Below are 13,745 nucleotides of genomic sequence, written 5' to 3'. Positions count from 1 at the left end.
CCGAACTTTCTATGTAATGTGTATTTAGATATGTTGAAATGATTTCTCTTTTATGTCTAAAAAAAGAGTAAATTGTTACATATATTTGATTCCTGAATGATTACTTTTGTGTGTGTGTGTGTGTGAGTGTATTTAAGGAGTTTAAGAGAAGCATATTGTTGCTTTTATTTGATGTAACAAAAATTTATCTTACTGAATATTGTGAAATTTAAGCTTTCTAAAAGTGTATAATTTTAAATTTTGTTTTGTTTATTTTCCAGAAATTAGTAAAATTTACAAACGCTTAGATGTTACAATTATTGAAAGAGGTGAGTCTTTCTATCAAGAAAGAATGAAATCATTAGTGAAGGAACTTGAAAGTAAAGGTATGTGACATTATTTTAATTAATGTTTAAGCTATAAAATTTGTACGTCTGCTGTGTATCAGATTAAAAAAAAGTTTAATAAATATTGTGCTTAAGTACATATAGCAAAGAGCATATCATCAAATTATATAAATTTCAATACGTCTGAGAAACCTTTTTGGGTACTATGTATACTGATTTGTACATATTTTCTTGCACATTATGAAGTTTTGCAGATTATCATATCATGAAAATGCCATTGATGTGTTGTAAAATAATAATTTGTTGTTATATTATGTTTATTAATGAAACTAGCTAATATAAAATATTAAAATAATTTATATTATTATGATTTTTTATATTTATAGTTTTGTTACATATTTTTTCATTACATTGATTACTTTGTATTGATAGTTTCTTCTGCTCATTTTTAATAAAAATGTTAACTAATGTAATATTTTTAATTCATTACTGTGTAATGAGTGTTATTTATTGAACACTCAATAGATGTTCATTTCCAAGAAGTTGTCAAAGTTCTCCATCTCTATCAATAGACAGTCCTTATAGTGAATAGCATGGTCTTTAGAGTAAAAGATCAGGCTTGTGTTCACCTCATCTTTATTAGGATGCCACTGCTTTCCACTTAGCAAAAGAAACTTTCCATCCACCCTGTTGGCATGTGGTAAGGAAACTGGTGGTGTCATAACCTTGGGGCTGGATTCAAGTACAAGAAAAGGCATGGATGTAAGTTCATAGAGTCTTTGCCACAGAGGGGCACTTAAAATGAGTTGATGTCTTTGTTGTCTTCCAAAATTGGGACCTGGTTGAGCAAATTTATATTGCCATGTAAAAGATGCCCAAAATCTAAGTCGATCACAGGCATAACTCTTGCCTCTTGACCACTAAATTTATGGACCTTAATCTATCAAGAGATTCAGAGCAAGAAGATTAGAAGCAAAAAATAACGAAATCTTCCTTCTGGCTTCTTTGTGTTTTGTTTTTCTTTAAGATAATGTAAATTAAGAAATGCATTTACTAGCCTGCTCCTTAGTTTTTTTTTTTTTTTTTTTTTTTTTTTTTTAAAGGGGCAGAAATATTCCTTTTGTGCATATGTAGTGAGGAAGAAAAGGAAAAAAGGATTCTGTGTTTAATATTTAAGGAAATTAATAAATGTTCATATTATGAAACCAAATTTTGTGTGTGGAACAGTTTTTGGTTCATTTATGCATTCATAATATGAGGCTTTTCTGTACTTTTTTTTTAATTTGAAGGCCATAAATACAATAATGATGAATGAGCCTTATGGGCCTATCACATGGTGTTTCTTTCACATGAACAACTGTTTCGGACAATTTTTCTGCCTGGTTTACTATTGAATGAAAGACGTGTGACTTTTTCCTTCCTTTCCACAAAAATTGCAATTTGTTTGTTTTCAACCAATCAGCTATCAGCTTTGAATGCTATCTGCTTGTTTGTAATGGGGAACCAGTTTCCCCTGTGTTAATCCCAAAGTGATCTATGGTGATTGGCTGTTGTGACAGAGCAGAAAAATTGATCCAAACAGTTGTTCTTCCGAAACAAACTGACGTGGGATAGCAGCCTTAGTGGTAATAAGAGAAAGTGTTTTCTTTTTATTGTTTATAAACTTTCCTTTGAAAAAGTAGTATAAATTTTTGTATAATGCATTTTAAAAATAATAGTATTATATGCATTACATTATAAAAATATTTTAAAAATACTAATACTTAACTCATGGAAGTAATTGCTTAATTGAAATGAAAGAATCTGTTACTTGACAGTAAGTAAATTCTTAAAAATATGCTTGCGGGATGGTTTAATAATTATAATTAGTTTTTTTTTAATTCATTAAAATTTACTGATTGTATTTATTATTATTATTTCATTTTTTAGGTGTTCTGGTTGAGGACGACGGTAGAAAAGTTCTCTTTGTTGAGGGAATAAGTGTACCTTTAACTATTGTCAAATCTGATGGTGGTTTTACATATGATACTTCAGATCTTGCAGCTTTAAAGCAGCGTATTGAAGAAGAAAAAGCTGATTGGATAATTTATGTCGTTGATGCTGGACAGGTAGGTATTAATGCCAGAAGTGCTCTTTTAAAGATAAAGAAATTTTGTAGCAGGAGAATGTATTTTTAAAGTATGACTAGATCTTCATTGACTTCAAATATCAAAAATCCATTCCAAAGTGTTCAATAAATTTCTGTGGAGTGTAAAAATTTTAGTGAAGTGTGCCAGATAGTTTTAAAGTAGCTAAGAACTTCATGATTGTTAATGTTCAAGGTTCTCCACATAAAACACATCATAATCTTGAACTTTATATCAAACTTGTGGTTGGTCATGTGTATCATCACTGTATGTAAAATGTTTGTTTATGTCTAAAATATCTGTTATTAAGGATGATTCATATTTCAAAAAGATTTTTCACAACTTCAAACCGTCTGCAGCTGTCTAGAAACAGTCTGAGGGACTAATTTTTACCAGTCTACACAGTAATCTAAAATATTCATTTATGATTGTATTGTACATAGTTTAAACAATCAGGAAAACAAAATTTTTATCTGAGTGATTTATCACTCGCATAAAAATTTTGTTTTTCATAATTCTTCTGAGCAGTCATTCTACCTTTTAAAGATCGCTACATAATATAAAACTATTTAACATTTGAAATTATCTTGAAGCTGCCAAAATTAGTATTGAATTTGATAGACCCCTCATATTATTCAGTAAAAGCTTATTATTATCACTATTACTATTATTATTTGTCTTCAAATTATAGTGTTGAATTAAAATATTTGTAATAGGTTTTTAATTTTTTGCTCATATAGTTTTTTTAATAAATGGCTTGCATCTTATAAATCTATATAATTAATGTTCATGATTTTTTTTTTTTTTTTTTTTTTTCTGTTTATAGTCTCTACATTTAGAATCAGTTTTTGCTGCTGGAAGAGCATTAGGTATCTGTCCTCCTGAAGTGAGAGCAGATCATGCTGCATTTGGTGTTGTCCTTGGTGAAGACAAGTATGTCTCTTTTTTTGGGGGGGGCAGTTATTTGCTGATATTATTTTGATAATGATTAGTCAACTGAAGTCTACAGCAGCCCAGTTTCAAATGTATATAAAAAAACTGCTACAAACATACTGTAGCTGAATTCAAAAATGGCTTCTTTTTTTTTGTCAGATTTGGTATGATTTTCCATGGGATGTTGCCAATAATTGTTAACAGAAGAGTCATGCCATTTCTGCAATTTGTTTTCATATCCATATACATTTGTTCATATTCATAAAAAATTTTATATATCAGAAATAATAGTGTAAATAATTATGTTTACAGACTCATAGGAACAACAAAAAAAAAAAAAAAAAAATTTTGGTAGATGTAATTCATCCAACTTCAATAATTTTATTCTGCAAGATATCAAATACTTCCATTTCATTAAATCAAATTTAGGATGAAAATTTGAAAAGAATAGGCATATGTTATACTGGGGCATTGATCAGAAATTGCCATTCTTTTGTGGCATTGTTTTTTGTTTTATTCTCTTTTGTTAAATGGAGAGTATAACTTTTCATATAATTTTTTAGAATAGTTTTTATTTAGGATAAAGAATCTTTTTTTTAAAACAAAAATAGATTTTGAGAATTTTCTTCAAGATTAAATAGTCACCATGCATTGAAGGTTTATACATTAAACTTTTAATCAGATGATATTAAAAAGCATAATTTTGAAGTATAAATTAATGTGGTAGACACATAATCATGAAGTCCTTATATTAGATGAAATATTTAATGTTTGCAGAGGAATAGTTTATTACATGACTATGTTCACAGATGCTATGACATAAATTTAGTCCATAACTTCTTACAAAGTACAAATGGCAATAGCTGCTGTCTAGATGGTCTAAATGGCAATAGCTGCTGTCCATGTCTTTTCTTCAGAATAGAGAAGTGTGCACTGCCAATGAGCAGCATCTGATGTCAGAGGCCCACTTCACATTCCTTCCATCCTGAGATCATGTGACATTGAAAATATAAAAAATACAAAAAGTGAATCAGAAAAGATATTTTAGTCTCTCAAAAATAAGTGTTGGACGTGTTCTAGAGCTTTTAAATGCCTTACAGTTCTGAAAGTACAATATTACCAATTTTGTCTTAGTTTCATTTGCCATTTTTAAACACTGTTTCTCATCTTCAAATATTGCTCGTCATCCCTCTCTCTTTCTTCTTTCTTTCAACATCATTTTAGCAATAGTCTTATTTCAATATTTTGGACTGTCTTTACAGCTTACTTTCTTGATAATGTCATATGGTTTCCTGCTTTAACTTAAGGTTAAAAACCATTCAACGGTCTTAATTTATTTAGTTATTTATTTCTGAAAATGAAAACTACAGGGCTGATGAAATATTGGTTTATTACTTTTTATCAAAAAATTCAAGTCTACATTTGGTGTCATAGTTTTATTCGTTATAAAATTCAAAACTTTTTATTATATTCAGAAGTCAAACAACAAAAATCAGCGTTATATTTACAAAATTTTCACACGACTAGTTTCGTTGGTTTTACCGAACCACCATCCTCAGCTGCAAAACTGCAAATGAACAAGATAGGAAATAATGATTAGATAAGATAAGAAAGCCTGGACAAGGATAAGCAAGTGGCGCCATCTGTTAGTGAAATCAGAACTAAAACATAATTTCTTTAAAGGGAAGGCAAATTTGGATTGGAATTAGGATCGTTAACTAGAACAGAAAGATTTTTATGAATGTGAAATGCCTCTAGAAAATCCAGTTCTCCAATGGAAGATGTTTTTTGAATAATTTTGGCAGCAGAAAAATTGAAAGTGTGATTTTCGAACCAACAATGTTGAGCAACAGAAGACTTCTGTGTTTCCTTTTTTCTAACATATGCCTCATGTTCCTTGACGCAAAATTTTAAGTTTGGCCAATGTAAATTAAACCACACTGGCAAGGAATCCTATAAATACCCCAGGAATTCATATCCGGAATGGGGTCCTTGAGTATGGAACTCGGAATTTTATTGATGGGAGAATAAACAACCCGAAAGTTAAATTTCTGCAAAATATGTGCAACTTTATAGCTAATTGATGGAAAGAAGGGAATGACAACAGAATTTTTATAATCTCCTAAAGCAAGAGTGTGCCTTTTAGTGTGTTGAGATGAGAATTTTTTCACTGCTTGATTAATAATGTTGGGTGAAAAGCCCCTGTCATTATAACTATTGCTTTTAAATAATTAGTTCTTCATCAAGGGCTAGTTTGGAGGAACAAACATGAAGAGCACGGAAAACATAGGAATAAAATGAAGCTAACTTTTGTTTAGTCGGATGACATGATTTAAAGTGAGGTGGAAGGCAAACTGCTGAAGGTTTACGATAAACCGTAGTACTGAAGTTGGATGTGTTACGTGTGACCAGAATGTCAAGAAACGGAAGAGAATTGCAAGTCTGAAGTTCAAAAGTTAACTAAATAGCAGGATCAATAGAATTCATTGTTGGAAGAACTTTATTTAAATCTTCTTTATTACCTTCAAACAGGGTAAAAGTATCGTCTACGTAGCGGAAGTATGTCAGGAAGTTTAAAGTTTCAAACAATTTTGATTCATAATAATGCATGTAGATATCAGCCAGGATGGGACTGAGGGGGCTTTCCATGGCTAATTCCTCAGTTTGCTTGTAATGTTTATTTTAGAAAACAAAATGTGTTTGTTTCAAACAGAGTTGAGTGAGAGAAATTAGCTCATCAATTTTGATGCAAGAGAAATGAAAAGTCTGGTTTCTAGACATCTTAATGCACCCTCCACTGGGACATTGGTGAATAATGATTTTACATCAAAAGAAACCATGAGTAAATTACTAGGAGAAATGTTTTTAACCTTTTTTACAAACTCTATTGAATTTTTTATGGTGTAAAAGTTATTGTCTAATAGAGTTGAAAATCTAGAAACTAAATATTTAGCTAATGGATACGAGGCAGTACCTAAATTTGATACAATAGGGTGGAAAGGAATACTACTTTTATGAATTTTGGGAAGAGCATATAATCTGGCACAATTCACAACAGATGTGATAAGCAAATATTTTAATTTGCTTGAAATGATTTGTGAAGATTTGATCGCAGTTTTTATTTTTGACAAGTCCGAAGGTGAAGGATCTTTAGGGATCGGATTATATGGTTCTTCGTTTAAGAGTTTAGTGACACCATCGATGTTAGTGTTCTTGTCCATGACGACTATCTGGCCACCTTTGTTGGCCTTTGAAATGATAATATCTGGGTTAGAATGAATTTCGCGCAATGTAGCTCTTTTTCTCGCAGTTAGATTTGGTTTCAAAGGTTTATTATTGAATTTCACATTATGAGCAATAAGATGCCTAATCATTTCTTTCTGTGAATCTGAAACTTTACTGAACTTGAAACCTTTTTCGATAGGAGCCAAAATCTTTGGAATCGAGGGTTTACAGGTTTGTGAGAAGTTAAAATTATATTTTAGAATTCTCTCTTGTCCTTCTGAAAGATTAACATTAGAAATATTAACTATTGGCTTGATGTTTACAATGGGAAGATTTTTTGAACTACTTGAACTGGAAGACTGTAAAAGAAGTTTTTCGAATTTATCTGCAAGGATGTTTTTATGATGGTTAACTGCATTCTCCGTTCTAGACAAACACTTTTGTTCAAGGGCAGTGAATTTTGGATATGATTTAGCAAGTTCCAGATGAAGCTTATAGAAGCTTATAGAGAGAGATGAAGCTTGTTCAATTTTGGACAATTGTTCACGTATATCCCTTATGGACTGAAGTATGGCAAGCTTGCAATTTAACAGAATTCTTGAAACACGACTCGAAGGTTTTTGATTAGATTTGATTTGAATAAAATTGGGGATCAATTTTTTACATTTACTTTCAAGTAAAAAGTCAAGATGATTCAGGAATTTTTGGCGTTTCAGGCGTAATTTAGTGAAACTATTAACTGATGAAGGCATGTTAAACAATGTAGACAATCAAACTAAATTAACTAAGCAATAATAAAGCACACACCAAACAGCAAAAAAATCCCTCACTGAAATGAATAGAAAATAAAACATTTGTAAGCAAAATGCATGAAATCAGACAAGCAAAGCACAATATTCAAATATACAAAACATAAACATAACTTGGAAATTGCAAAAAAGTACTTACCGAAACTCATGCAATCACAAAATGGCAGCTACACCACGTGCAAAAAAGAAAGCAAAAAATAAGCCTGTTTGGGGCTTCTATAATTAAGACACAATAACACACCAAATAAATACTACAGTCAAAAGTCGTTAATCCGGACTCGTCAGGACTTCGGCGATTCCGGATTATAGATCATCAGTTTAAATCTGGTAAGATGGCATGCAGAAATTATAAAATTAAAAATATGAAACCGTAATTTATGAAATAAAGAACAATTATGATCTAAAGGGTATCAAAATTTACAAAAAAAAAAAAAAGTTTAATATTTATTTGTTTACTTTATTAAACATTTCTTTCAATGTAAGTTGTTTCAGTTGCTTCGTTTTTTATGTGATAATACTTTCTCTTTAGTTTTATTAAACAGACATAATTTCTTGTTTAGTTACAAAGTTCCGCTGTTCAAGTCCTATAATTGTTGTGTCGAGAATACCCACTAATTTGTCAATCGAAATTTTTTCGTTTGCAATAACCTCTGCCACTTTCTTTGCTATTGGAAGTGAATTATAATGATGAGGGATTTGATTTAAATCATATCAAAGACGGAGTACGAGATGAAATACTACATTTAGTAAGGAATTATAAGCCAAATAAAATAAAAACATCTGCCCTGAAGATAAGGATAGTGCTGACAGATCAACATCCAATTCATTGCGCCCCCCCCCCCCCGCGGCATTAAAGATAAACAAAGTTTAGATAAACAAACGTTAAAGTTTAGATAAACAAAGGATATGCCTTTATCCATTTTTTGCAGCAATTCCACTTTTTGTTTAATGGACTTTGAAACATACTTTCGCTTTGTAGATCCTTCCTTATTAGTAAATATATATCAGAAATTCTATTTGACATAACCGAAATTTCAAGCTTACTTTTATAAAATTGCTCTAACAATCTGCAAAAAATTATTAGCCGAATCCAATTCAAAGATTAAGGAACAACGCAATCTGCAACATTAACTGAATTACATAATTTTAGCTTAGCATATATTGTCCGTTATACATTAAACGTGCATTCGTAAATGTATTTTGTGCACACGCACACGCATATTCGCAGCTGTTTAGGTCTTACGCGCATGCGTCAAGAAGACGCATGCGCAGAAAGTTTGTAGCTTTAAGGTCCGGATTATGGATGTCCGAATTAACGACTTTTGAAGTCAAACAACAAAAATCAGCGTTATATTTAAAAAAAATTTTCCTGTGAAAATTTTGTAAATATAATGCTGATTTTTGTTAAAAGATTTTGATTAAAGACTTTAATCAAAATGATTAAAGACTTTAATTAAAGTACCGTATACGAGTTTCAGAACAGTCCCTAAAATTTATTTCAGATGCTGTTCAAATAAATAAGGTTGCATTTCTTTGAAGTAATCTTTTAGAAAAAAATAAATTTTTACAAATCTGACAAACTAAATAATTTAGAAATAATCTTTAAATGCTCAATCCAATGAATAACATTTTCATGCAGTTATGCATTAAGTATAGAAATAATACTCTCGATGTCAGCATAATTAATGCTGACATTTTGAAAAATAGCATAAATTACTTTTATAAGCATAATAACATTGTGTAGAAGGATCAAGGACATTCTAAATGTCACACTGCATTGAATAATCATTAAAAATTCTTTTTATTTGGTTCTTCTTCCATTTCTTGCTACAAGCTATACAGTACGTTTGCATCACTCATATTTTCTGCCAATGTTGCAGTATCACATAAGAGATGAAATTAATTTTCCTAGTTCAAACTTATTCTTTCGAAACATTATAAGTTGTAATCAGTTCATTTAGAGAAAAGTTGCCTTCAATATGTTTGAATTTTTCTGAAGTTATCACATTCTGGTTCAAGAATCAAACCCAGGGAAATTTATTATTCTCTTCCAATTTGACTAATCACCATTACTACTGAAAATGAATTTATTCACATTTTAATCCTATCTTCCTTGCAATTTTTCAGTGCAATACTGATTTCTTTAATAGCATTTTGTAATGTGAAATGTCTCTACAGCATTTAAAACTTCTTGAATGATAACACTATTCAACAGTCAATATCCAACTATCCATCTTCTGAATCCATTATCCACTATCCTGCCTCTGAAATGTGGAGGAAAATAAATCATGCCATCTTGCTTTATATTATGTGAAGTTTTTTAATGTTTGCATAATATTTATAGAACTGTGATTTATTATTTATTAGATCCTTGCTATGGCATACACTTAGTTTGTAACTTTTCGGAAAATGTAAATCCTGATAGCTGCTGTCTAGAACATGTCCTTTCTGATCTCCATCCATACTCGTCTCTCTGACTTCAGAACAGAAAAGTGTGTATGGCCTTTGAGCGCAGTCTGTTATCAGATGTAGGCACTACATTAATATGGTAATCAGAAATTAAAAGATAATATAAAGTGCATCTAGATTTAATAATTAACAGTATGAAAAAGATTACATCTTGGCAGCTTTTTGACATTAATAATTTACATAATCAGCTTAATCACTTAAGTATAAACTTAGACATATATGCTAACTAACAAACATAGAGATCCCTGTGGTTATGTCTTTTATATAAATATAACTACAAGAATGGCTTTATATTTACAATCTGCATTACATTTTCAAAATAGTTTATCACGTTGTATCTGCATTACTACCGTTTGCATTCAGTAACTTGAACAAAAGATATTTTGCAGTCTTTCCAATAATTAACTGTTTTATAGGTTGTTGTGTTTAATTTTAACTGTAGAAAACATTCTTTCAGTCTCTTCTGATAAAGCTCTTGCTGTGCGTAACATTTCAGCGATATCTGGTTCTTTTCCTCCCATGCATTATTTCATAAGAGCTGTTGATTTTCACCTCTCAAATGTGGTTACTGACACAACGACTTCATTTTCAGAAAAGATTCTAATGGAAAATGAATTATAATTTTCAATATAATGCTGAACAAAGCAGTGTTTGCATATTTTTCTTTTACTAATTCCAGTGGATGTTTTTAATTTTTCATTTGCTAGTGAGGCTTCTTTATACTTTGATGTTAATATATGTGCTAAAGAATGCTTCTAGGAAAAAAGCCCACAGGAATAATGCTCACAGGTATAAATGCTCACAGGAAAAAAGCCCAAACAGAAAAAAGCTCACGTGGAAAAATGCTCACTTAGAAATATGCTCACCTGGAAAAAAGCTCACATAGATACATGCTCTCGTGAAAATACGCCCACTGATAAATAAAATACGTAGAAATATCCTTACATTAATCAATCAATGATTAATCAATCTGAACATCATAACCTACTCAATTTTTAAAAGAAAATTTACTGTATCATTTGATAAAGTTATTGGACAAATGCTCACATTAACCTTTTCAGAGGCGGTATATAAAAGAATGAAAACTATAGTAAAATTTTGCATGTACTATTTTATACCACTGCCCCTTACGACATTTTTATTCTTATAACTGCCAATAGTTAATTTTTGTTTTTTTTTTACTCTATTTTTGCATACTTTTGATATGTATCTATAGGAGTTGATGTTTGAATGTAGTTATTTAAGTTTGGAACCAAAAAAAGTTCTAGAAGACCACAGTTTCCAATCAAAGCATGGAATCATTTTGAAGCAACCTCCGAAGAATCTCCTAAAACCATAAATCATTACGAAAGCTTTCATAAAGTACTAAATTCATTATTTAATTGTAGCCATCTCAGTATGTGGTTTTTATTTGACAGACTAAAAAAAGATTTAGCCTGTCAGCGTTTATTATTAGCTATTATAAATACAGGGTGTACTGAAGTTAAAAAAAAAAAATATGAAAACTTACATTTAATAATCATGAATCATGTAAGAAACTATGATGAAATCGATGATGAAATTAGATATTTACACATGTTAGCTAATATTCAGTAATTTTATGTATTTATAAGTTTTTGAAATATATATGTATGATTTATATATAATAAGGTATTTTACATAATTTAAATAAAATAAATATTTATATTTGCTATTCTTCTAAATGTTTATATTATAAAATGTGTAACTTATATTTACTATTATTTTGTTCTTTTAACAATTAAAATTGTAATAATTTTTTACTGTATATTCCGTTTCATTTTTCTTCCTTCCTCCTCTCTTTTTCTTAATTCAAAACAGTCCATTTGCTAATCTTATATAGCATCTGAATCTAGAAATAAGTTATAGAGTTTTCGATACATATATACCATAGATGTTTTCGTAATTTAAATAATTTTTCTTTGAGAAATGCAAGTAGGTATACAATGTTCAAATCGATTAATTATTGTTAGGATATTTCTACATATTTTATTTATTAGTGTGTTTATTTCCATGTGAGCATATATCTATCCGAGTTTTTTTTTTCATGTGAGCATATTTCTAAGTGAGCATTTTTCCATGTAAGCGTTTTCTGTGTGGGTTTTTTTTTTTCCTCTTAGCATTTATACCTGTGAGCATTATTCCTGTGGACTTTTTTCCTGTGGGCATTTTTCCGGTCACCCTAAAAAATATGCTTATGATGGTCTTTGTTCATATTTCATATATGTGTTGTATCAAAATCCAAACTTTTAATACCTTTATTAATGCTGCAGTTTACTTCTGTATTTTATCCAAAGCGATTGAAACTGGTTTAAAAAAACAAAGATATGTTTAATATTTGACTTGATTACATTAAGAACTTTTGTGTTGTTAATTGCATCTTGATTCTCTTCTGTAATTTTGTCTGTGTTAATGATGTACTATTTTCTGGTTATTTTTTCACCTTTCATGCTCCAAAGTAAACCTAACTACTCTGTACCTTAATCTTGAAAAATGAGGATTTACTGTACTGTGAAGCATTGTAGCATAAAAAATTTACTTACTTCATATATTTTAGATTTTTTAAGAAGGTTTTTTTTTTTTTTTTTTTTTAATTTATTTAGATCACGTACCATGTTTTTAAATTAGTGCAGTCACAGATATACTCCTGATAGCAAACAGATGTGGAAATGACACCCTTTGTTGAATTATACTGACATGGCTTGTTTAAAATATTTTAAACAATTGTAGTTCTTTAAAATTATATTCAGTAATTAAAATATTTTCAATCTTTGACTTTAATGCATTTTCCATCATTTTATAAAATGGGATAATATCTGATTTTAATCAATAATTTTTTTTTAAATCCGCTGATGCAAAATCATCAGCATGTTATGTGGTCACCTAAGTATATTAATGAAAGTTCAAATCGCTTCATATTTCAATACTTTTAATATTTTAAAAAAAAGTTTGGGGTTTTTTGGGGGGACGTAGAACAAAAAAGCTGAGTAGTTTCAGATTGTTTTTTCTTTAATTGAAAATATTTCTAATCTGATCTTTGAATTGTTTTTGTAATTTGAAATAAGTAATAGTCAGAATTTATGACCTATGAATTAAAAAGTGTTTACTAATTTATGAACTGCTTTTTAGAAAGAAATTTAAGACCAGATCTGGAGATACTGTGAAATTGGCTGATTTATTAGATGAAGGATTGCAAAAAAGTCTTCTAAAATTAAAAGAAAAGAAGAGAGATGAAGTAAGAATTGTTTTTAGTACCAAAATTTATTTGAAAGGAAAAGGGGTTGCAAAAAAAAGATAATTTATGCACCTGTGTCTATGCAAATGCTCTGTTGAAGTGTGCAATTTAAGGTTACTGTTACTTAAAAGTGCCTTTTTATATACCTACTGAATAATGCATTCAAAAAGGGGATGTAATTTGATTTAATTCTTTTAAGTGTTTGTAATACACTAGTTTCAAGAGAATAAAAAAGCAGCTTATTCTTGAATTATTATTTGCTGTTAGAAAACATACATCTTTCATTGTAAAATGTTATGAATTCACATATAAAATCATAATTGTACAGGCATTTTGTGTCTCAGATATGTTATTATGCATTAAATTACACGCTCAATGATTTCTAATATCTTGTTTATGATATAGCATGATTGTAGTGCTGTATAATATTATGCTTCTTTAATGGAGTTTGTTTTCTTTAAACTTTAACTTTCTCATAAAAATATTTTATAATTTCATAATGACTTGAGCATCAAACAAAATTTGAACCTGAAACTTTGATGTCATGTAGGGAGTGTAATCTTTTTTAAAAAGTTTTAAAATATTGTATTATAATAATTTGCAA

The 13,745-nt window shown here is 29.6% G+C and overlaps 1 protein-coding gene across 2 annotated transcripts in view; it reads left to right on the top strand.

Annotated features, from left to right (window-relative positions):
- ArgRS (arginine--tRNA ligase-like protein) overlaps positions 1 to 13,745 on the top strand; it is a 40,563-nt gene that overhangs the window by 20,825 nt on the left and 5,993 nt on the right. For both annotated transcript variants that reach the window (XM_035359174.2, XM_035359175.2), the window contains 4 exons: positions 261 to 365; positions 2,256 to 2,434; positions 3,279 to 3,385; positions 13,036 to 13,141. In XM_035359174.2, the coding sequence (XP_035215065.2) occupies positions 261 to 365; positions 2,256 to 2,434; positions 3,279 to 3,385; positions 13,036 to 13,141 (497 nt within the window). The remainder of the gene's footprint in view (positions 1 to 260; positions 366 to 2,255; positions 2,435 to 3,278; positions 3,386 to 13,035; positions 13,142 to 13,745) is intronic.

This window comes from Stegodyphus dumicola, chromosome 6 (assembly GCF_044657685.1).
Source record: "Stegodyphus dumicola isolate Sdum_Otavi_A_Nest chromosome 6, ASM4465768v1".
Taxonomy (NCBI): Eukaryota; Metazoa; Arthropoda; class Arachnida; order Araneae; family Eresidae; genus Stegodyphus; species Stegodyphus dumicola.
Note: the sequence above shows the minus strand (reverse complement) of the source record. Positions and strands in the feature narration are given on the sequence as shown.